Here is a 25236-nt window from a genome sequence, read left to right on the forward strand (position 1 = left end):
TTGATCGAGTAGAGTCATGTATTTGCTATTCAGAGAGCTTCAGGGACTATTTCTCTTTGTTTGGTCATAAAAGAGGCCTAATGGAACAACACAACTCGATAATCGCAGAACTTGCTACAATATGTTTTGAAATGACGACTCGATTAAACTTATTTATCCCTAACCAAAAAACCATTCATTAAGCTTCTTGTTTCCCGTTTCTTTATGAATTGTTGGAACTTGAGAGGAGAGGAATATATGCTTTCGGTGAAATTATGGGATTTCCTTCAAATCATCATACTATTTATTTCCCCCCTTTCTCTATCCTCCATGAAAAGGTGCTTTTCTGATTAAGCTATTGCCTAAATATCACTCGAAATTCATTTCCATGCTTATGTGCAAGAGAAAAAAAACAGGGGAGGTCGTGCGTCGAAATTCAAAAAGCTCGTGTCCTACCCCCTCCCTATTGACATCACCTTCCATGGAAGTTACACAGAAAAGCTTATATGAAGATATGTATGTGTAGATAACCTACGCATCTCCTTATGACTGCTCAAGACGGCTTCGTGCATCTCAGGGGTAGGAATGTGACCAGTTTCTGGAGAGTGCTTGAGGGGGGAAACAGAGTCTCTTCCGTTTGACAAAAGTCAAAGCAGGGACAAGACAGAGAATTAACTGTATAACCGAGCAGCAGAGAGAGAGAAAGGGTGGGGGAAGGGGGTGTGTTGGCCCAAGAAAGCCTTTATATGTAGTGGAGCGCGCAACGCGTAGAAGCTCCGAAGCCTCTCCCATATGTAGCACGTCAACAGGGCTCTTCTTCTTCTTCTTCTTTCTTGTTTCTTGCTTTTACTGTGTGTCCAACAATGGCGGGTGTTGGTCGGTCCAAGGGGGGCGTGTTCGGGGTCTCGCTGGTGTGCGGTCAAGAAGAGCTTCAGGACTTGTCCCGCGACGGCAGTCACTACAGCCTCTCCACCAGCATCTTGCCTTCTCTCGGCGCTCGGAGCAGCCGGCGGATCAAGCTCCGGCGGTTCATCGTCTCGCCTTACGATCGTTATTACAGGCATCCGCTTTTTCTTCCCTTTTTTCTTCTGGGTTTTCGCTTTCTCGCCGCTTTCCCTCCTCCTTTTGCAGTTTTCGCTGGAAAGCTCGGAGCTTGCTCTGTTTTCTGTCCAATGTTTGTGAAGAGGGCGACATTGAATCTCGCCGTGCTTTGTTTGGAACTCCATGTGTTCTTCATGGTCGATCATTCCGTGTTTGTTCTTCGTTTCTGGTTCTTGTTTTGGATTGTGCAAAAAAGCTTGTTCCTTTTCGCTCGTTGGTTTTGCAAAATCTTGTTCCTCTATCCTGAATGAAATCTTTCGTCTTTCGTCTATTTTGTTCCTTGTCAGTTAAAATAAACAAATTCACCGAATCTATGGGTTCTTGGCATAAGTGTAATTTTCTTTGGTACTTTCTTGGCTTTCTTCAAGAGTATGGGTTGTGAATAGTGATCTCATCTCTGATACATTTCTTGACTTTCCTTTGCCTGAACTTAATTCTTGCTTAGAAACATTTTGTCGAGGATCGATTTTGGTCACCTTCCTGTTGGTTTCCTGGCAAATCATGTGCCAAATATGTTTGGAAACTGAGTGATGATCACTTTTCCTTTTTCTTTCTTCTCTTTTTTTTGTGTTGGTTTCATGATCTTTTTGGTAGTGTTTTTGCAGGGCATTAGGTATGTTAGGTTCGTATACTAAGACCATGAGATCCGATAGTCATTCCGCTGTAATTTTTTTTGTAATAGTATGTTGGACTGTCACAAGTCAGAGAGAAGCCGTTCCTAATCGGTGGCCTTGATAATATATGATTGACTTCTGTCAAGAACTTCCAAGCAGTTTGTGTAGGAGTCATTAGTATTTTATTTGCCTTTTTTCCTCGCCTGCCTCTCAACCTACTTCTTCAGAAATTTTGGCTTTTTGAAGGTCAAAGAAGAAGAATTATTGGAATACTGATCTATGACTATGAGCTCAAGTCTTGAAATATGCATATGCACAAATAAAATATGGAACTTCCTTCTTTTTCACCAAAAAACGCTAGCAGGAAATGATTAGTAGCCATCATAGAGTTTGGTATGATTCTAAATGTATTTATCCCTAGATAAATCCTTGTAAATTTTTCTCATGATCACTGAATCGAAGATATCTTTGTGCAGGTTGTGGGAGACTGTTCTTGTCGTTCTGGTTGCCTACACAGCTTGGGTGTCGCCTTTTGAATTTGGGTTTCTGACAGACCCAGCAAGAGCGTTGTCTATCAGCGATAATGTTGTCAATGCGTTCTTCGCCATAGACATTATATTGACGTTCTTTGTTGCTTATCTTGACAAATCTACTTACCTTCTTGTTGATAATCCGAAGAAAATTGCGTGGAAATACACAACCACGTGGTTTGCTTTGGATTTAATATCCACAATTCCATCCGAACTTGCTCGAAGGATATTGCCATCAAATTTCTATTCCTATGGCCTTTTTAACATGCTTCGCCTTTGGCGTCTTCGAAGAGTCAGTGCCTTATTTTCCAGGTAATGTTTTTTTTTTTCCCTTGAATGGATTGTACTTGCAAACCTGTACACTGCAAAAACTTGATTGGTATTGTCAAATCTGCAAACAGATTGGAGAAAGACAGGAACTATAACTACTTCTGGGTTCGATGTGCAAAACTCATTTGTGTGAGTGTCCAAGTTATTTACGATCAATCTGGTCATGACCAAATATTTATATTTCCTTCCTGTGGTAAAATGCTCTTTATAATTTACCTTCTTCAGGTCACCCTTTTTGCTGTTCATTGCGCTGGGTGCTTCTATTACCTCATTGCTGCGCGTTATCGAGATCCTAAAAGGACATGGATTGGTGCTATAATGGATAACTTCCTTGAGGAGAGTCTGTGGATCCGGTACGTGACTTCAATTTACTGGTCAATCACTACTCTAACGACAGTCGGCTATGGGGACCTGCATCCTGTCAATACAAGGGAGATGCTCTTTGACATCTTCTACATGCTCTTCAACCTTGGGTTGACTGCTTACTTGATTGGTAATATGACCAACTTAGTCGTTCATGGGACAAGCCGAACCCGAAAATTTGTGAGTATGCGCTTTTTTGTTCCTGACACAATTGCTTAGATAAGTGTCTTGTAAAATATTTGTATATGACCAGCTTTTATGTCTACAAGTAATGATTTCAACCTCAATTCTTTCTTTACTTCCTTATTGTTGTTCACTTTTTAAATTCCAGAGAGATACCATACAAGCTGCTTCAAGCTTTGCCCTGAGGAACCAACTGCCTCCTCGGCTACAAGATCAGATGCTAGCACATTTGTGTTTGAAGTACCGAACGAATTCGGAGGGACTGCAGCAACAAGAGATTCTCGAGTCACTCCCTAAAGCAATCCGTTCAAGCATTTCGCATTACCTTTTTTACTCTCTTGTTGATAAAGTGTACTTGTTCCGTGGGGTTTCAAACGACTTGCTTTTCCAGCTGGTACTAGCACATAACTCTTCTGTGGATTTTCACTTTGCACATAACAATTTTGATTGGCTGTCCGTAGTTGCACGTTTCCTAATAACCTTTTTGTGTTGTCCATTTTATTTTGGAAAGGTTTCAGAGATGAAGGCCGAATATTTTCCTCCAAAAGAGGATGTGATTTTGCAAAATGAGGCACCTACAGATTTTTACGTACTTGTCACTGGTGCTGTGGTAATGAACCAAAACTTGTCATTCCATCAGAAATTTGACGTGCAAACTTTGATTTTGCGGTTTATGGCTTCTTTTGGAAATAGAATTCCTTTGCTTGAAACTGAACTTTTCTGAATTTACGGTTTAACATGTATGATATCATGCAGGATCTGCTGGTAATGAAGAATGGAACTGAACAGGCAAGTCTGACTGCTCCATGATTGAGACCAAGAAATTTGCAAGCAAGTCAAAAAGTAAGGAACCTACTAACAATAATGTGGATGGTGCAGGTTATTGGTGAGGCGAAAACTGGTGATCTCTGTGGTGAGATCGGCGTGCTTTGTTATAGACCGCAGCTCTTCACAGTGAGGACCAAACGGTTGAGCCAGCTGCTGCGGCTGAATCGTACTACATTTCTTAATATCGTCCAGGCCAATGTTGGAGATGGGACTATTATAATGAACAACCTCCTTCAAGTATGAATTCTGTAGGAAAAAATCCATATCATAGCAGCTGTTAGTATGGTAATTCGTCAGGTCAAACTCTTCATGGTGTTCATAGTTTTTTCGACTATCATTCATGACGAGGGTTTTGGTTTATTCTTTGATCATAATATTTTCCAAGGTCCATTTCTTAATATCGATGGTGATTTAGCTTCACTGCTGCCCAGCATTTGAAAGATCTCAAAGATCCAATCATGGAGGGTGTCTTGCTGGAGACAGAGAACATGTTGGCTCATGGTAGGATGGACCTGCCTCTCAGTTTGTGCTTTGCGACAATGAGAGGAGATGACTTATTACTAAACCAGTTGTTGAGACGAGGTCTCGATCCGAATGAATCAGACAACAGCGGGAGGACTCCACTGGTGAGTATGACAGTGCAGCGATTTCGCTTTATGTCGACGCAATTGCCTTTGGATAAACAATCATCCTAAATATTGTCACCTTTTTTGTAACTTCAGCATATTGCAGCATCGAAAGGAAGCGAGAATTGCGTGCTTCTTCTACTGGACTTTGGGGCAGATCCTAACAGGCGAGGTATCACCTTTCTTTCTGATATTCTACGGTAATTTGATTGGAAATTTTTCCTTCAGGCTGGTTTTCATCTCGGTATTGCATTGCAACAACTTGGATTTTCATGGTTCATACTTCACCAAGTATATTGATGCTTACGTATTTAATACTTCATCATCTTCCCAGTATTTCGACATTCTCTAATTAGTTTATCAACTATCTACAAAATGCCATCCATGTTTTCCCATCGGATGCTAAGACTATGCCATCTGCTGATTTTCAACAACCCCTTCTCTTTTACGAGAAGCTATTAAATTCCTATAAAGTGGATCACTCGTTTGAAAGCGCATATTTCTTCCTTATGGCCCTTCTCTTATTCTATCCTTGGCCCCTTGTGACGTGTCTTCGGCTGCATATAGTCTCGATTTGTCAAAATGAACATATCTTCTGACTATTAAGGTGGAGAAAAATAATGGTTTTGGGAGATAGGACTTTCGAAGCGGAAATTCAAGTGTTAATGCAAATAGTGCTCCGAACATACTCATATCTCTCTCCAGATTCCACGTGACGCCACCCTGTATGAATCAAATTAAGTAACATTATCTTCAAAATGCCCCTTTCAGTTGATCTTTCATTTCCCAATTCAGTAGGCCGTGACGCCACAATTTGACAGGTGTTCCAATTCATGGAATCTGTATTGCATCGTTTTGGCACGTTGACTTTGACTTTCGTTTCTTTTTAGCAAATCGTTGGGATCACATTTTAGTAGTTAGTCAACACGATGGTTCTTATCCAGAAGTTGCAGCAACCAGCAAGCATGAGCAGATGCAATATCTGCTCTGTGGTGTTCAACGTCTAGATCTGTTTATCCACCTGCGTCATGATGTTCACCTGACCAGGCATTTTAGTCATAGGACTCCACTCAAAGAAAACAGATAATATCTCGAGTTATAAATCAATCCACGTCTAAGCGAATATGTGAAGAAAACTAATAATTAACTGCTAGATAGGTCAGTTCATGTGTGCGACTCGCTATCCACTTTCGGTAAATTTTCATCGAGGCTGCTATGTTCATCCAAGTTCTCCGTGTTATCGAATGTGCCCGTATATCAATATGAACTCAAGTCATGCGATCCTGCGACTATCGCTTTTACTCGAATATTAGTATGCCTGACTCAGAGTGCTGTGCGCAATGCCTTCTCTCTTGCTTGAAGTTAACTTTCATTCTATTTACTAGAATATTTCCTGGAGGCCTTTCCCTTGCACCTACTCAAGTTCACTCGTTTGACAGTAAATAAATTTACAATTTTTCAGACTCAGAGGGGAATGTGCCGCTTTGGGAGGCCCTGCTGGGCGGTCATGAACCCGTCATCAAGTTGTTGGCTGAAAACGGCGCGAATATAAGCTCCGGAGACGTTGGCCAATTTGCATGCACGGCAGCTGAACAGAACAAACTCTATCTACTCAAAGAGATTGTGCATTATGGAGGGAATGTCACGCATCCCAGCGGCAATGGAAACACGGCCCTCCACGTCGCTGTCTCCGAAGACAACCTTGAGATTGCAAAGTTCCTTCTGGATCTAGGGGCCGACATAGACAAGCCAGACGCCCACGGCTGGACGCCGCGCGATTTGGCCGACCAACAGGGGCATGAGGAGATAAAACTCCTGTTCCAATCGTGTGAAGATGCCAAACCGCAGTCCGTCATAGCCATACCTGAGAAGCACCCTGGGGCGCGCTTCCTAGGGAGGTTCACTAGTGAGCCAATGATCCGTCCGGCATCACAGGAAAACTCCGTGGACGGATCGTGGCACCGGAGCCGCCCGAGGCGTCGAGGCAACAACTTCCACAATTCTCTGTTCGGGATAATGTCTGCTGCACACAACGGTGAGAAGAGGGAGTTGCTTTTCTCGGTCAATCAAGTTCCAAGTGTCAAGAGTGGCGGCGACCCGGCAAGGGTGACCATCAGTTGTCCTGAGATAGGAGATAATGCAGGGAAGCTAGTGCTGCTTCCGGGGAGCTTGCAAGAGCTCCTTGAGACTGGTGCTAGGAAGTTCGGTTTTGCGCCCGCCAAGATTCTAATGAAGAATGGCGCGGAGGTGGATGGCATCGAGGTGATTAGGGACAGCGACCATCTTATCTTTGTCAGCAGCAACGGCAGATCGGGAACACCATAACTGCTACTCCTAGTGTCAAGCTAACTAACGCGGCAATAAATAGTGCCAAATTTCTTCTCATTTATCATGTAGGGTTCTCTTATACCAAGCGCAAATCCGAAGATAAAGTTTTGCATTAGGCTGGGAAGATAGATGGGCATGTAGGACTTTCAATTAGTATATCTGCTTCTTCTTCTTTTTTTGAAATTTTAGCACAGAATCATCCAAGGATGATGCATTTTTGCCTCTTTGTTTTGGGGTAGATGATGATGCATATATACTCATTAAGGGTTGAAGATGAGGGAAAGTGATGACAAATTGTGGGGGAGGTGGCCACCATAAGAGGTCCCTTGGATCTGATATATATGAACTCTGGTTCAATGAACAGTTCACATAAGTCAAAGCAATGGGAATGCACATTATTCAGTTCAAGCCTGCAATCTGGTTAAGCGTGTGTCGGCACACGGCACTGCACTGCACTGCACCAAAAGTTTGCTTTCTCGGTCAATCAACATGGTAGCGCGCTGCAGCAATGAGAAGTTTGTAATTAAAAAAAATTGAATAAACGTTGTTTACTCTTCTAAGCAAGAGTTAGTAACTCAATCGGGAAAAAGTTGATAATACTCTAATTAAGATTGAAATTTCTAAAACGAGTTGTAAATTTAACTAGTTGGTAAGAAAGACATAAAAATTGCTTGCTCAATATCAAAATGTGAAAAATTTAAAAAGAAAAGCTAAACAAATATTCGAAAACAAATCAAATAAGAGTTTGTAAATCAAAATTTGTTGGTAACCTAATGGGAGATAATCTGGTAAGTCACACAAATAGAGGTTGGTGAATCTATATAAGAGTTAACAAACTTAAGGAGTTTGTAAGAAAGTCAAATTAAAGTTGGTAAATGATGACAAAACTTGATAAATTAAAAGAAAACAAAATAAATGTGGTGGGTAGCTCAAATGAGATTTGGTAACATAAAATTAGTTAGTAACTTAATCGAAAAAGGATAATTAGTAAGTTAATCAAATAAAGAATGGCAAATTCATATAACAATTGGCAATTTTAGGAAAAATGAAAATAATAGTTCCTAAACTTTAGCCCAATATGCAATGTCATCTTTGAACTTTTAATTCGTTTGGTGTGGTCATTAAACTATTCTTAAACGTTCAATCTGGTCCTTAAATATTCAATTTGTTCAATCTAATATCTTCACTTTCCATAAAAAAAATTAAATCACTCCATCAGCTCTATTCACAAGTTTTCATAATTACATAATCGCCCAGATTTTAAAAAAAATCCATTTTGTAAATCAACAAAAAAATGCTATCTTTTTATTACTTTTTTATCTTTTTGATCTTTATAAATATTATTATACTTTTATTTAAGTATATTTTAGCTTAGGGAAAAGGATAGTAGAAGTGTTATAATTTTTTGTATAACACTCGCTTTAGTATAAAAACTGCAAATAGTTCGAGTGATGACTTCAAGCCGGGCGTACTTGGTACCGCTTTGGTAAAACAATGATCACTCAAGTGCCATCGATGATTTGGTGTGCCCGAAATTCGACGTGGCAATATTTTATCATTTTTTTCCAACCGACATGACTTGCTAAAATCCAACATGACAATATTTCAAATTAAATACTCTAAACAACATCGCTACACATGCTAGCCCTAAATTTTACAAAATTGGGGACAAATCGAGCTAATTTTCCCCTGTTCTTCAAACTCTAATGTAAACTTAGGCATTTTGGGCCAAAATTAAGGGCTGAATCTTGCAATGAAGAGCATGAGCAAGTCAAGTGGTTGAATTTCATGTCAACAAAACCATTACGAATGTGAATATTACGTTATTGTGGGCGCATAAGTCCAAGAAGAACAACTGGAACAAGGTTAGATCCCGGAGAAGGTTTCATGGATCGGCCAAATATAAAAAAGGCTCAAAGTACGCAATTTTCAGATGGGTCGATGCAATATTTTCATGTTAAGCAACGTAAGTTATTTTGGAGCCACTTCAAAGATGACATCAACATAAAGATGTTAGCAGGAAAGACAAATAAAAATTGGTAAGACAAATAAAAGTTCTTACCAACGTCTTAAATTTGTAGGAAAGATAAGAAAAGTTGATGGATTGCAAACCGTAAAAATTGTTAGTAATTTCATAAAGTGTCTGTAAGAAACTAACAAGTTAGTGGGAAATCCGATGACTCGTATTAGTTTTTGCCAACAATTTTTTTGATAGTTATCAATTCTTTAATAAATCTATTAGCTTGGAAAGAAAATAAACCTGTTTTTTTTGGGAAACAAAACAGTAGAATCTTTCCTACATCGTCATTCGAAAAATGATTTTTTTTCCAATTTGAAGCAAAAGTAAAGAGGGCTCGTGGAAGTAACCCAGAAAATACAACTATATTGTTAATCTTATGCGTTCATATGATATCAATTTCTCACATGAAAAACTCGAATAATAGGCCGACTATGACTTATTCAATTCCATAAGACGACGCGTATTATGTCTTTTCTTGTCGACCGTATTCGTCATTTGTTTTCTCTCGACTCCAGAGTATCCGCAAGAAAGTATCGAGAAAGTGCTTCGATTAGCATTGACAAATCAAAGTCCCAATGTTTTGTATTGGAATTCCAATTCCGTTACTGTGCCTGATTGCGAACTCCTTGTTTGGTAATAAGAGCGTGCTTGACTAGCGTTCACTTGTCCACGGCCAATCAACTTACCAATAATACGTCTTGGTCAAGTGATTATTGTCCTCTTCGTTAATAGAGAAGACTATTCGATCAATCACGTCTAATATGTCTTTGTCGCGTGATGGGGTTGAAGGGGAAAAGTACAAAAAAAAAAGTCATAAACCTATTATATTGGTATCAATTCAATCCTCAACCTTTCGATTGGACCAATTTAGTTCTAAACATTTTTACATTTGTACCAATTCTGTCCATCCGGCCAATTTAGACTGGAAATCGCTAACGTGCACGCCAGCTGTCCTACATGGCGCGACCGGCGTTGACATGGACAAATTTTAATATATTTTTTCTTGAATTTTAATATTTTTTTTCATTTTTTTCCCTGCCTTCTCCTTCCTTGGGCTTGTGGCCGATGGCCAGCCCCAGGCGAGGGCTAGCGAGGGCATGGCAAGAGCTACCCTCATGGCCTGGGTAAGGGTCGCCCTCGCCAGATCCGACGAGGGCAGCCCTCCCCCAGGCCACGAGCCATGAGGGCGGCCCTCACTGACTCGGGCGAGGGTTAGACCCTCGCAGCCTAGGCGAGGGCTAGACAGGCCTAGGCGAGGGTCACTCTCGCCGGATCTGGCGAGGGCTGGACCCTCGCAGCCTAGGCGAGGGTCGCCCTCGTTGGCCCTTGCTTGTGGCCAGTAGCCATCGGCCACAGGCCCAAGGAAGGAGAAGGCAGGGAAAAGAAAGGGGACAAAAAGGAAAAAAATATTAAAAATTCAAAAATTATTAAAAATTGATCATGTCAGCGCCGGCCGTACCATGTAGGACGGCCAGTGTCATGGCACAGCTGGTGTCCACGTCAGCGATTTTCATCCTAAATTGGTTGGATGGACTGAATTGGTACAAATGTGAAAATATTTAGGACTAAATTGGTCCAATTAAAGGGTTTAGGACTAAATTGGTACCAATACAATAGTTTAAAACTTTTTTGGTACTTTTCCCAAGGTGAAGATGGCTAAGGTGTTGACCTGTCAATCGGATGGATCGGGTCGGGTTGAAAATGGTCTGATCTAGATGTATCCATGGACATGCAATACAAATGTAATGACTCATATTCGACATACCCAACCTAACCCAACCCATCTTACTAAATTACTTCCATATTTAGCTCAATTTAGGAAAACTCATACCCAAATTGAGGTAAGAGTGCAAAGCAAGCGAGCGCGAGAGAGAGTAGAGAGAGAGTAAAGAGGTGGGTTGGGTCTAAGTAAGCTGTGAACCCATTTAACACACATATTATATTGGGCTTTAACATTCTAAATTCATTTATGACCTATTTACTGAATAAAACTAACCCATATAACAACTCGACCTATCAAATATGGGTTAAAAAATGAGTCTATGACCATTTTGATAGGTCTACTAAGGTGGTTGAGCCCAACAATTACGATGGATGTGGGGATAGTGGTGACAAACTTGGTGATTGCCGGAGTGAAGGCGGAGGCGATCCCTAGTGGCAGATAGAGGTGAGGCGCTGATGTCGGGCTTGTGCAAAAGTAGAATCCTAACAAAGAGAGTAGAGAGAAAATGGGGAAAATTGTCCAAAAAGTTCTAAACCTATTGTACTTTGGCTAATTCAATCATAAACCTTTCAATTCTGCCAATTAAGTCCAAAGTCATTTGACAATTTGCCAATTAAGTCAATCTAGCCAATTTTGGCTGGAAATCGCTGATGTGAATGTTCGTTGTCCTGCGTAGTACCGCTGACGCTATTGTGAAATATTAAAAAATTTAATTTTTTTTTTTATTTTCCTTTTTTCTTTGTTTTTTTTCTATGCTGGTGTGGGTCACCAATGACGCTTGCGGTCGGCAAGGCAGTGATGGCCTTGGGTAGGGCCTTCATAGCCCTATCGGTTGCGGGCGAGGGTCGCCGGTGACCGTTGTTGGCATAGAATAAAAAGGCAAAGAGAAAAAGGAAAATAAAAATAAAAAATTCAAAAAAATTCAAAAATACAATAATTGTCCACCTTAGTGTCGACAGTGTCATGTAGGGCAACCAGTGTCTACGTCGGCAATTTCCAGCCAAAATTGGCTAGATGAAATCGATTAGCAAATTGTCAAAGTTTCACGACTTAATTGGCAAAATTGAAAGGTTTATGACTCTATTAGCCAAAGTGCAATAGGTGTAGAGCTTTTTGGATACTTTTTCCAAGAAATGTGATGGAATTAATTGTTTAGGTATGGAAAATTGCAAATTAATTTGACAATGAATCAATAGTACTGGGGAATAGATGTGTTAGAATAATTAAATATTAAATAATATTTTCATCAAACAGTTTAAATTTGTAGAACAGTTAGTAGTGGTTTACAAAATCCCACATTATATTAGAGCAGGAGGTCATGTGTTCAAAACTTCCAGGTTCTTTTAGGAACTTTTAGAACAGTTGGCGGTGATCTCACAAAATCCCACAAGATGCACTTATGGATTTAACAATTGCATGACAACCCAATTTCTTGCCAATTTTTTTATTAACACTGAAATAAATATTGTAGGTAAGTTTGAGGACTTTTAGTTCAATTAGCCCCTGAATTAGAAAGGATGGAGTGATTTATCCAAACAAAAGGAGGGATACTAAACAAATTTTTCCTAACCCTTAAATTCGAAAAAAAAAAAAACCGCCCCCTTTCCATAATCAATTCTCATATTTTGGAAAAAGTATTCTGCGCAACGGTTACATTTTAGCGATAATGACAATGGAGAAACTAGCTAATAAGAACGGAGGATTTAAAACCGTCGATAACGTAGTTGGTTGATTACACCACATCATTCGTGTGACCATTATACAAAATGATTTTTCATATTTGAAATAAAAGGATGATGTTGCATAGTTGATTCATCTTAAAGAGAGGATATTTTATAGTTGGTTTAGTTGAGAGAAATTAAAGCAATTGCGTAAGTAGGTACCCATGTTAGGTGCGACAATTACTCCCCTTTTGCACCGAAAACGTGGACCAGCCATAGAGAAGCCTCCAAAAATCCGAGGTAGCCTCCTGGAAATTCACGTCCCACACCTTCTCTCACACGAAAAATCTGTCCCTATCTTCGATTTGATTGATACACATGAAATGACGTGCGATTGTAGAAAATCGAAAAATTGACAAACGTGTTGCAAAGCCACAGAAAAGACCAAAATTAACGGGCAAAAAAAGAAAAAAGAAAATATGAATTTTCAACGACCAATCAAAGCAATTGATCAATCGCAGCTTCGTCCTTTCAAGGTTGAGGCGTCGCCAGAGCAGAGTTTCTCCAGAATCTTTGATCAGACCCTGCACGTTCCGAACACGAAAGAAAAATTGATTTTGTTAACTTTACGACAACTGAAGTCAACGTGCCAATATTGAAACCGTCAACGGATTGCATGCCAGATCCATCTTGAGTTTTGATTCTGTCCCGCCTTATTTTAATCGAAATTTTAATGTGAACAAAGGCGTCGCGACTCAAGCCGCTCGAATGGATTTTGAATTATAAAATATGCCCAATAAATGGCGTAAACATATAGAATTGCGACGGACTTAGTTTTTGTTTTGGCTGATAACATGAATTGTCTAATATGATCGTCACTTTACCGCTACCTCATTCAGATTGGCTGCTATTACTATTTTGAAGTTCTTATGCTCTGAAATGGCTGCTCTTCTTATTTTGAAAAGTTTTTCAACTTAGAATTGGAAGTTCTTATGCTCTGAATTGGCTGCTATTCCTATCTTGAAGCATCCGAATTCCGAGCTTGTCACAAGAATTCTTCGCTCAACACGGCGAGAAAAGGGCGAAAAAGAATTCTTAAACTCGAAAAATGTTGTCAAAATGACTAGCATGAGCTTCACAAAGAGAAGGAAATGGAGTTACTTACTGTTGAAACTCGACGTTGATCGAAGTCACGGAGGAATTGGCAATGGCTCCGAAAGCGGTCTGAGACAGGACCAAGGTGGCGCCGGCAACGGACTGCTTGGAGGTGGCGGCTGCGGACGTGGACGAGAGGGCGTAGTCGACAATCTTGATCTGGATAGTGCGTTCAGGGATGCAGGTGCCGGACTTCGACGCGCTGATGCACCGCACCAGGTACTGCCTCCCGCACGCCGCCCCGTTGTCCCACACCCCGTCGCCCGCCGCCGCGAACAGGTTGCTCGACGGGAACTGCGACGGGTCCCCGCCATAGCATTCCGTCGCTAAAACAAAAAGGGGTTAAGAGAAGGAAATCATATAGCTTCCACGTCTGCAAAATCAATAAGTTCATATCTCTTTAAAGACAGGAGAAACTTCTCTCCCTGTCCCTCTTCATCTAGGGTTAGGACTTACGCTGGTATGGAGGGGTATAGTGAGAAGCTGTGCCGACGTCACCAAGGACCACGGGGACGATCTCCGGGAGGCCGAAGGCGAGGAGGATGAGGAGGAGGAAACACGTATGGAGGTGCGCAGCGAGGCTCCTACTGATTAACATTTTAGGAAGATGGAGCGTGGGAGGGAGATTATGTGCATATATTCTCTCAAAGTCAACGCTTTCTTTTCCATAGAATGATATAAATAATGATGGACATGTGTACGTGATCGAAAGGGAAGATGCCAACCGCGAGATAAGAGATTAGACCCCACATATGACATGGCAACTTGCTCGAAATGAATGTGAACTTGCATTTTTTCTTTTCTTGGATTCGTCAAAGTCACCTCTCGACAGTCAAAATGAAATGTTTTCCTTCGCAGTATGCCAAATTGAAACGCGCATTCAGCCCCTAGGGAGGCTTTTTGGCGCGGATTGTTCTGGAAAGTATTCGGTGGGACTTAGAAAATGTGTGCGTGAAGGCAATGCCGATCTGAATTTTCATAGACCGGTGGATGATCAGGTTGCATGTTGAGGTCTCCATTCAACCCCCTCCCGGTTACAATGTTCTGGAAGCGGCACCTGACATGTTCGGCCTGGGGAGTTTAGGCCTGGACAATCGGGAGTCGCTCGATACGGAATTAAATTGAAAAAGTAATCGACCACGTTGCAGAAACGCTCACCTAGCTACATGCTCGCGCGCTCGCGTGTGTGAACAAGAAGCTCAACGAAAGAGAGATACAGAGTGTTCCTTGTTCATGTTACACATTGCATGTTACATGGACTAAGTATCGATTTCGATTTTTTTTTAAAGGTTAGGAGTTCTTATAATTGAATCCGACATGCGTGTTTGGAGGGCTCTGGAGTGGAACTAGTGAACAGTTATTCTTTCATGAAAGGTAATGAAAGGTCACAAGTGTAGTTTTCTTTCTTTGTTGGACAAGACACCGAGGTGTTGTAGTCATTCTAACCGATCGTGTACAGCACGGGGCTAAGTTTTGGGGAGTATAGGGCACGCGATGACGATGTCATTCCTAACATAGCCCAAAATTCCGGACCCCGGTTACACGCCGAAGGTGAGTAAGCTCCGTCTGTTTCGCAAAAAAATAATAATCCGAATAATATTTTCTTAAAAATTATCGATTATATCGCTTACAAAAAATGAATAAATAAAAAAAAAATTCATTGTCCACGAAAATAATGAAAACATTTTTCATCAACTAGTTATTTTAAACGATACGAGCGATATAATTTATTTTAGGTGAAACAAATGGAGCCTGATTAGAAAAGTTCTTGCGGTAGGATTTTCATATCGCACAAAATCCTGAAAGTTAGATGAGTCGTCAAGATAAAAGTGAAACGACTCGGCCATTTCATGTGGGCCAAGTTCTCTAAAGGAATACTCGAGATAACATATAAGGTGGCGATCATTTGACAATGGATGTTTGATTTATGAATCACTCAACATGGCCTCTCTCGACCGATGTGGGATTATAAGATGTTGCGTAAAGCTTTAATGATAATTAGTTGTGATCTCAAGTGACAATAAGAGTAAAGAAAGCGAGAGGACGGAACGTGACCTCACATGTGACATAATAAGAAACCAACCTCAAGCTTGAGTAATTGAGACATGAGATAGAGATAAACATGGGCAATAGTCTATCTTCCGGATGGCTTATAATTATTATGTGACATTAACATTTAGCTACCATGCAAGAGACTAAAGACAGTGATGGAATAATTAAATAGACCTTCCTTCATGCACAAGATGAAACTAATACAATGATTTAACTTTAGGAGAATTGTATTGTGCCACTAGTTTTTTTGCCCCTTAATGCCTTAAGTTTAGCAATGTTCGCTCCGGCATTTTAAAATTTGTTTCAATTTACTCCCGGATATCGACTCCGACCCCAAAATAGTCGCTAGAATTTTGGTCATGTGCTATCGTGTGACTAAAGGTTCCAAAAGTTTTGTAACATACTCCAATTCCATGATCTTTTGAAGTATGTTGCAATTTTTCCTCGATGGTATTGTAAAATCATCACGATTAAGGGAACATCGTAATGGAAAAGATATAGAAAGGAACAAATCGGATGAGAGAGAGGTGTGAAGTAGTAAAGGTGCGGCATTGAAGCTGATGGCGATGATCGTTACCACCACGGTTGCAACAAGCAATGACGGCCATCATCACCGTCACTACCGGCAAGACCTCGACCTCTTTGGTAATTCCTAGTTACTGTTTAGCTGAAAGAACCGATGAAATACCTTTCGAAATATGAATCGATGTGAACTGACGGAGGTCTTGAAAAGGTCCTTTTTTTTATTCTTGGACAGGAAACATAAACTGCGAGAAAAATTAAAGGTGTTGAGACTGAGAAAAACGTTTGCCAGCCAAGGCACTAAAATGTAAAGATAAACTAGAAGTAAAATTGAATAACCGGTGTTCTTTGATTGATTGAGTTGTCCCCTCTACAAATTGACGGTTAACAACAATTGTAAAAATATATCCTACGTGATTCCTACAATCTAGCAATTCCTATCCACAAGTGGTTGGTTACCCAGAAAGAAACGACTCCCACTACTTGGATGGTTGTGTTTTTTCTACTTCTCCACAATTGCCTCTATCAGTTGCTCATGGACTTCTCGGCCCCGCTACTCGACAGTTGCATTGAGTTTACTACTTTACAAATGCACCTCTGATGGTTGAATCCGAAATCATGAGCTCCAATAGTTAGACAGTTATTCTAATCATTTTGTCAGGAAAATTATTCAAAAAGTTTTAAATCTATTGAACTTTTGCCAATTCAGTCTTAAACTTTTTAATTGTGCTAATTGAGTCCTAAACATTTTTATATTTAGCCAATTGAGTCAATCCGGCTAATTTTGGTCAGAAATTGCTAACATCGATGCCATTTATCTTACGTGGCATTGCCAACGTTAATGTGGATAAATTTTAATATTTTTTTTTATTTTTTTTGAATTTTTAACCTTTTTTTCTTTTCTTTTCCTTCTTTACTTTTTTATTTTTATATTTATTTTCCGTTTCTCTTCTTTTCTTTTCTTTTTTCTTTTTCCCCTCCGCTAACCATTGCCAGCCTCAGGCAAGGGTTTCTTTTCTTTTTTCTTTTTTCCTTTTACTAGCCATCACTGGATCGGGCAAGAGCAGCCCTTGCCAAATCGGGCGAGGGTTGGGCCCTGAGGTTGGCGGAGCGAAAAAATAAAAAAAGAACAGAAAAGGAAAGAAAAAAAAGTAAAGAAGAAAAAAAAGGGAAAATAAAAACATTAATAAAAAATTCGAAAAATATTAAAATATAACAGGTTGGTGTCCACATTAGTGATTTCCGGTCAAAATTGGCCATATGGACTCAATTGGCAAAACATGAAAGGATTTATAATTCAATTTGCACAATTAAAAAGGTTTAGGACTGAATTGACAAAATTGCAAAAGATTTATAACTTTTTAGATAATTTTCCCCATTCTGTCAGCTGTGACATTAATCATGATATTTTATTACTTAGGTCGATCTTCATTTGTTGACATTCCGCTCCACAACTTGGCCATTTTCACTTATATTTCTGTCGGCTAAAACTAATTTTCATGTCCATCAATTGAGTTTGCCAACTAAAAGCCTTCAACATTTACCAGATTTTGCCCCCGTCACCTCTAACTCAGTCTTTGCCAACCAAGAGGATGACCAAAGATTTGGACATTTTTTTGGTGTCGACCAAGTCGCCTCCGGTAGGCTAACTTCTCCTCGAGGAGGGCTTGATCTACCCTCTCACTCTCTCTCTCTCTCTCAATGCTTCTCCATGGGGGTGCATAAATAGTCGACGATGGTACCACCACCGTTGACGTCGCCTAAGGTGGCATAAAGGCAACCACCCAACCCTTTCCCTCTCTATCACTCATCTACCTTCGTTCCTCTTTTTCTTCTCTTTCATTTACTCCGCAAGTACATTTAGTCTACTTTGATTTTAACTTTAATGTTGGAAGAGCACTGCAACAAATTCTAGAATATCAGTGTCACCTTGCAAAATCACATCAGGAGACCATTTGTAAGAAGCAATACAGAACTCCCCTGGATTTGCTTGATGGATTTCCCCATTTCGTAACGGGCGTCATGTAGTCACTTGAGAGTATGTGACGAAAGATCGGGAATTTGAAACGAAATTCTAAGTATATGTGCGACGGGCAAATTGCCCCAGGTTCAAAAACCTGGGAGCACAAGAAACTAACACCAAGTTTTGATATACAACTTTAAATCGTTATAGGACATAAGCAACTAGCTGTCCAGATGTTGACTGAATGATTGTGCAGACCTTGTTCATGCAAAAAGATAAAAGCCTTTTGAATCCAATGATTGAACTTTAGCTCAACTTTCCATGAAGGAGCCCGAAGTTGACCCGAGGTCAACCACTTGCGCGCGGAGAAGCCTTTTCACGACAAACTCTGGCGAGCTGTTCAACAAGAACCGAGTCTACGCGATTCCATTAGCTTCCAATTCAAAGTACCCAAGCTGTTAAACAAATTGGCATGTGGACCCTGAAGCCAAGGAGATGAGGGTGACCCGAAAGCCATCGTAGGTTGGAGATGTAGATGGTCAACCATGGCTGCCCAAAAAAAGCCACTGCACAGGATAAGCCCAATAAATTTATGGGACCGATTCACTCTTGAGAGAGTCCAGAAGAAGTTTCATACCAAATCTTATAACACAATTCATTCGCATGCACATTTTAACACTGAGCTCACACGGGCCCGCGTTACTACATTAATCATTTGTTGGGAGCGCGCAAGAGAAGTCCGATATCTTCACTTTGGGAGATTGCTAAGATGGAGCCCAAGTTTGAGACCGTCAACATATCCAGTTGAACTCACATTTATTCAAAAGCTTGAGACAATAAATTATAAGCCAATTATGATATATTATCTATACTAAACACCACACCAATTCTCCGATATGGAATTTCTCTAACACTACTTGCTCACACGTAAATCTTCTATTGCTACATAGGTTTTCTTGTGAACATGTGCTTTGTATAAGCTGAAAAGCCATGAAGATGGGCCGAAAGCCGAAAAAAAAGAAAGAAAGGAAGAGGAGGCCATGACAACAGGTGAACTAAGAAATGAGCTCTGTGGATATCTCGTTTGATGTAGAGCCCCCCACTTTAAATGTAATTGCGAACATACACGGGCCATTAAAAATTGAGGTATTCCATATATTAAACAAACGACATATGTCTCAAACACAAAATAAAAATAAGTGACATATAAAAGGTAAAAGGTCATTTAAATTATATCATCATATATCTATGCATCAACTCTAGCGGATGCCCCAATGACGGTATGAACAAAGGTATTTATTAGCCAACTATGAAACCAGCATACATTTAAATTCCACCTCTTCAAACTTAAAACCTACCATCCTGAAAGTTGATTAATTAAATATCTTCATCAAAATATATGAAGTTTTCCAAAACTACCTACTCAATATTATTTCTCCAAACCCAACAATATCATTAGCACACTAGTCAAGCAACAACATTAGCTCCAAATAGAACGGGGACGGTATCTGCCCAAATGTCCAAAACAGTTGCAGGACTAGTTACTGAAGGCCAAGCACACCAACTCGCGTTCGGCTAAAGGTGAACCTGCCAGTTAGAACTTAAGGCCAATGCCAAATCAGAATTAACTTTTTGCTGCAGCAGCTTGTGCCCTTTCGATGCTAAGTCTTATTTCAAACATAAGAGACTTCATCACGACATCAACAGGAGTAACTTGATTATGCAGCAAGTCACTCCTAGCTCTCCATATGTTGCTTATGGAACCATTCCACACTAGCTTCGGCATAAACAACCCGGAACTAGTCCCTTAGCAGCCTCGTTTGTCCAGTGAAGTCCATAAATCCAATTCCCGAAAACTCGAACAATAGCACAGAGCAATAGAGCTCTCTCCTCTCTATCTGCAAAGAGAGAAGAGCTTTGGGTCAAGAGGCATGTTGTTTCCACTTTCTTTTTTCTTTTCAAGTTCATGTGTTCTATGAGCATCGATAAATCAAGCAGGATTCTTTTGTTACATCCTCATCGGCTTATGGCCCAAAGCTTAAGGTCTAGTAGGTAATCAGATTATATCAATCTATCAATACAGTGCCCTAAAATCAAGCACCTCAGTGGGCAAAAGTCCAGTAATCAAGGGAACTCAAAGGTTTCGTCCAGTGAAATTGAACTCCATATATCTTGCTTCACGCCTTAGGGAGGAGGTATCTTGCTACATTTCTCGTTGCGATTACATTTTTTTTTGGCATTTCTCTATCAACTCTATGCCAGCCTTCTTCATAATTTAGGTGGTGACATCAAATTTACTTGTCGAAGAATCTAATTCATATACCAAATCAAGCAACAGCCATGGGAGGCCGCATCTCATGAAGAACTTGAAACAAAGTATTAGGCCGCATCACATTTGGCCCGGATCGGCATCCGATGCTTAAAATATTCCCAAATTCACTTGTTTTTTTTACGTGCAGCTGAGTAACTTGAATGGTAAACTGCTCAAGCAACGACATTAGCTCCAACCAGAACATGAATAGTAACTTCCCAAATATACCAGACGCTGACTAGTTAGAACTAAAGGCCAAGCACACCAATGCACTTTGGGAAACCGACACAAACAGTCCTCGAACTTTGGTCCAATGTGCAATGTGATCCATGAACTTTTAATTTGTTTAATGCGGTCCCCGAACTTTAACCCAATGTGCGATGTGGTCCCTAAACTTTGGTATATGCTCAATTTAGTCCCTGAGCTATATGAAAATGTTCAATATAGTCCTTTCATTAATTCAAGGACTACATTGAATATTTTCATATATTTCAGGGATTATTTGACCATGTAACAAAAGTTCAGGGACCACATTGAACATTGGGCTAAAGTTTAGGGGCTACATTTAACAAATTAAAAGTTTATGGACCACATTGCACATTGAGCCAAAGTTTAGGGACTGTTTGTGTCATTGTCGCATTCACATTTGGCTAAACTGAACCCGCCAGTTAGAACTTAAGGCCTATCCCAAATCAGAATGAACTTTTTGCTGCAGCAGCTTGAATATGGTTCCAGCTGACATAGATCAAATATAAGGGCAGTAGAGGTTGAAGATTTTACTATGACGGGTTTGTAATGGAACTCTACGATAGAAAGTTCTCGTACAACTTATCAAAGTTTAAGCATCATAATGGTTGGAGGTAAGGTTTAAGAACTAGAAGGAACACCCCGAAAGTTCAGGGGATCCTTATTTAACTTTAAAACTTGTGACACGACAGAAACTTTTGATCTTGGTTGAGATTTCGATTTGCAACTTATCCTGTTGCTCAACCCAGATGAGATTAATTTTGAAACCGTTATATGCCCAAAACAGGCAAGAAGCTTAGATTGAATGATCCAAGTCAACCGAATTGATCTCTTCAATTTTCCTCTACAAGTTAAGCATCCCATAGCCGACCGTGGTTATGATGCGCTGGTTAGGCAACGGGGTGTCGGTCGCATATTCTAGGCTTATTATTTGGTTTTAATAGTCATTTTGTTCAAAATTTAAGACCTTGACTAGATCTCAAAACCTAATTTATGCGAAAAATACTGCCTTCAACACAGTCTAGCTCCTTTTGGCCAAAATATATTATATTCTAGCTCCTGAGAGGCTTCAAATTTGGGGGCCTTTTTTTGTGTGTGTAAAATGTCAGTATTATAGAGCGAATGAAGTACAGCAGCTTAGGGTATCCCCCAGTATTACAAATGGTGCTAATAGTTCGAGAAGATGGAGGTAGGAAGTCTCCACATAGTAGCCAATACAACATTTGTCTGAGAATGTCTAATGTTTTGATAGAGTGAAGCTCTACCTCTTACATTTTTACGCGTGTTGGCCAAAATAATATGGATATCAGTTGACTTGTTTTGAAACCGTCTTCGGTTGCGCTCCATCCATATGCCATAAATGATTGCTAGAAAGGATACCTTAAGTAGTCTAGCCGCCAAATCTTTGCCCTTTGTTGCCCTAATCATCCATTGAAGTTCCTCATTCCAACCTCCCAAATGACGCCTAATCCCCTATTGTGCAAGGATACTGCGCCATAAGCTGCCTATCCACTCACACTGGAAGAATAAATGTGTTCTGTCTTCTATACCAGCCCTACAGAAGTTATACTGATATCAATTGAGGCCTTCCATTGGACGACGATTTCTGCCGTTGGTAATCTGTTTCTGCAAATAAACCAGCCAATAAAATTGTATTTGCTAATACCGCTGATCCAAATTAGGTCATACCACTCCACAACCGGTCCCGTATGTCTGAGTTCATCATAAATTTCTCGACAATAGTACCTTGAGCTATGGATAATCGAGGTTAAAACATGTCGTAGTTTAAGGAGACATCGCCAATTTATGGGCCTTTTTCACATCGTCAGGGAAGTGGAGGTTCCTGCTCCGCCTAGAAAGCCTTTTGTGTCTGTCCTTTCCATTCGATTTACAGCTGTCGCCTTTATCTGCTAAATCAACCAGCAAAAAAGTGTCTAAATAAGGTTTTCCCTGATAAATGGATACCCATTCACGTCGAGATATCCTTCCTTTCATGGTTTTTTCCATTTTACGCCTTCTCGTGCAGGTGGGGATGAAACACTGATCAATCCACTACCCTTGGCCCTCTGCGCCAATATACAAGTACTAGACTTGTCGGATGCTGCTGATAGGAACATGGTCCTGTGCGATAATTACTCCCCTTTTGCACCGAAAACGTGGACCAGCGATAGAGAAGCTTCCAAAACTCCGAGGAAGCCTCCGGGAAATTCACGTCCCACCTACTCACACATGAAAAATCTGTCCCTTTCTTTGATTTGATTGATACACATGAAATGACGTGCGATTGTAGAAAATCGAAAAATTGACAAACGTGTGCACAGTCAAAAGGACCAAAATTAACGGGGAAAAGAAGAAAAAAAAAGATGAATTTTCAACGACCAATCAAAACAATTGATCAATCGCAGCTTCCACCCTTCAAGATTGAGCCGTCGCCAGAGTATCTCCAGAATCTTAGATCAGACCCTGCACGTTCCGAACACGAAAAAAAAATTGATTTTGTAAACTTTACTACAATTGAAGTCAACGTGCCAATATTGAACCGTCAACGGATTATGTTAAAATTATGTCTTGATTTTGAGTCCGAAAAAAAAATTTCCTCATTTAAGTAGATTTCCTAATTGAATGATTTTTTAATTGTAGAAGATTTCCTAAAAAAGGGTTTCCTAATTTGAATATAATTCTTGCCTATAAATAAGAAGGGGATGCTATTTATGAAAATTATCAAAGAGGACTTCTGCTAGAGAATTACACCATGAAGATATCCGAGTGTTTAAAGTCGAGAAATTCTTGTGGTAAGATTTGTGTATAATTCCTTTGTGAGATTGAAAGATTATTTCGTGAAGAATTGTGGGGCTAAACACTGCGTGAGTTATTGGGTATAATTGGGGCTTGGGAAACACTTAGAGTGTTTGAGTGACTCGAGTGTGGTTGTAATCTCCGTTGTATCGCTTGATCTATAGTGGAATTTCATTCTGCTCTCCCCGTGGACGTAGGTCACTACGATCGAATCATGTAAATCTGATATCCAATTTATTTTCTTTATTCTGTCAATTTTACTATTCAATCGCTTGGCTTCCACAACAGATTATATACTAGATCCATTTTGAATTTTGATTCCATCCCACCTTATTTTAATCAAAATTTAATGTGAACAAAGGCGTCGTCGCACGAATGGTTTTTGTATTATGAAACATGCCTGATATACGTTGTCAACCTATGGAATTGTGACTGACTTAGTTTTCGTTTTGGCTGATAACACGAATTGTCTAACATGATTGTCACGTTACCGCTACTCATTCATTTTGGCTGCAATTCCTATTTTGATGCATCCGAATTCCGAGTTTGTCACGAGAATTCTTCGCTCAACAGGACAAAAAAAGGGCGAAAAAGAATTCGTAAACTTGAAAAATGGTGTCAAACTGACTAGCACGAGCTTCACAAAGAGAAGGAAATGGCGTTACTTACTGTTGAAACTCGACTTTGATTGAAGCCACTGACAAATTTGTAAGGGCTCCGAAAGCTGTCTGAGACAGGACCAAAGTGGCGCCGGTGATGGACTGCTTGTAGGCGGCGGCTGCGGACGTGGACGAGAGGGCATTGTCGACGATCTTGATCTGGATAGTGCGTTCGGGGATGCAGGTGCCGGACCGCACCACGCTGATGCACCGCACCAGGTACTGCCTCCCGCATGCCACCCCATTGTCCCATACCCCGTCGCCTGCTGCCGCGAACAGGTTGCTCGACGGGAACTGCGATGGTTCCTCACCATAGCATTCCGTCGCTAAAACAGAAGGGTTAAGAGAGAAAATCATATAGCGTTCATGTCTGCCAAATCAATAAGTTCATTTCTCTTTAAAACTTCTCTCCCTTTCCCTCTTTTTCTAGGGTTAGGACTTACGCTGGTAGGGAGGGGTATAGTAAGAAGCCGTGCCAACATCGCCACGGGCCACGGGTACGATCTCCGGGAGGCCGAAGGCGAGGAGGATGAGGAGGAGGAAACATGTATGAAGGTGCGCAGCGAGACTCTTACTGATTAACATTTTAGGAAGATGGAGCGTGGGAGGGAGATTATGTGCATATATTCTCTCAAAGTCAACGCTTTTTTTCCATAGAATGATATAAATAATGATGCATATATGTACGTGATCTAAAGGGGAGATGCCAACCTTGAGATAATTAAGAGATTAGACCCCACATGTGACATGACAACTTTGCTCGAAATGAATGTGAACTTCTGCTTTTTCTTTTCTTTGATTCGTCAGAGTCACTTCTCAACAGTCAAACCTTGAGATAAGAGATTGGACCCCACATGTGACATGGCAACTTTGCCCGAAATGAATGTGAACTTCCGCATTTTCTTTTCTTTGATTCGTCAAAGTCACTTCTCAATAGTCAAAATGAAATGTTTTCCTTAGCAGAATATCAAATTGAAACGCGCATTCAGCCGCTACGGATGCTTTTCGGCGCGGATTGTTCTGAAAAGTATTCGGTGGGACTTAGAAAATGTGCATGTGAAGGCAATGCTGATCTGAATTTTCATAGACTGGTGGATGATCGGATTGCATGTTGAGGATGCATATGAGGTTCGTGTAGTCTCCATTCCTACCGGTTATAATGTTCCGAAAGCGGCACAGACTTTCGAAACCGACACGCTGGGCCTTGCAAATTCAATTCAGGCCTTGACAATCGGGTGTCGTTCGA

At 40.5% G+C, this 25236-nt stretch overlaps 3 protein-coding genes across 3 annotated transcripts; 1 reads left to right on the plus strand and 2 right to left on the minus strand.

The window, feature by feature from the left end:
- The first annotated feature begins 465 nt into the window (after positions 1-465).
- LOC115691509 (potassium channel AKT1-like) lies at positions 466-7290 on the plus strand. Its single transcript, XM_030618144.2, has 11 exons — positions 466-1039; positions 2171-2536; positions 2626-2683; positions 2780-3097; positions 3249-3494; positions 3612-3710; positions 3857-3889; positions 3980-4165; positions 4360-4554; positions 4651-4726; positions 6017-7290. The coding sequence occupies exons 1-11, from the start codon at positions 843-845 to the stop codon at positions 6877-6879; spliced, it is 2637 nt and encodes an 878-aa protein (XP_030474004.2). The 5' UTR covers positions 466-842; the 3' UTR covers positions 6880-7290.
- Positions 7291-12436: 5146 nt separating this feature from the next.
- LOC115691510 (EG45-like domain containing protein) lies at positions 12437-14145 on the minus strand. Its single transcript, XM_030618146.2, has 3 exons — positions 13898-14145; positions 13452-13767; positions 12437-12870 (listed from the first exon to the last, which is right to left on the minus strand). Exons 1-3 carry the CDS (start codon positions 14037-14039, stop codon positions 12864-12866), a joined length of 465 nt encoding a protein of 154 aa, XP_030474006.1. The 5' UTR covers positions 14040-14145; the 3' UTR covers positions 12437-12863.
- Positions 14146-23996: 9851 nt separating this feature from the next.
- On the minus strand, positions 23997-24575 carry LOC130134499 (EG45-like domain containing protein). Its single transcript, XM_030618148.2, has 2 exons — positions 24434-24575; positions 23997-24316 (listed from the first exon to the last, which is right to left on the minus strand). The coding sequence occupies exons 1-2, from the start codon at positions 24573-24575 to the stop codon at positions 23997-23999; spliced, it is 462 nt and encodes a 153-aa protein (XP_030474008.2).
- Between the last annotated feature and the right edge of the window lie 661 nt (positions 24576-25236).

The sequence above is a fragment of the Syzygium oleosum genome, unplaced genomic scaffold, assembly GCF_021117445.2.
Source record: "Syzygium oleosum isolate NSW1041296 unplaced genomic scaffold, Sole_v2.1 Sole_v2.41, whole genome shotgun sequence".
NCBI classification, from domain to species: Eukaryota; Viridiplantae; Streptophyta; class Magnoliopsida; order Myrtales; family Myrtaceae; genus Syzygium; species Syzygium oleosum.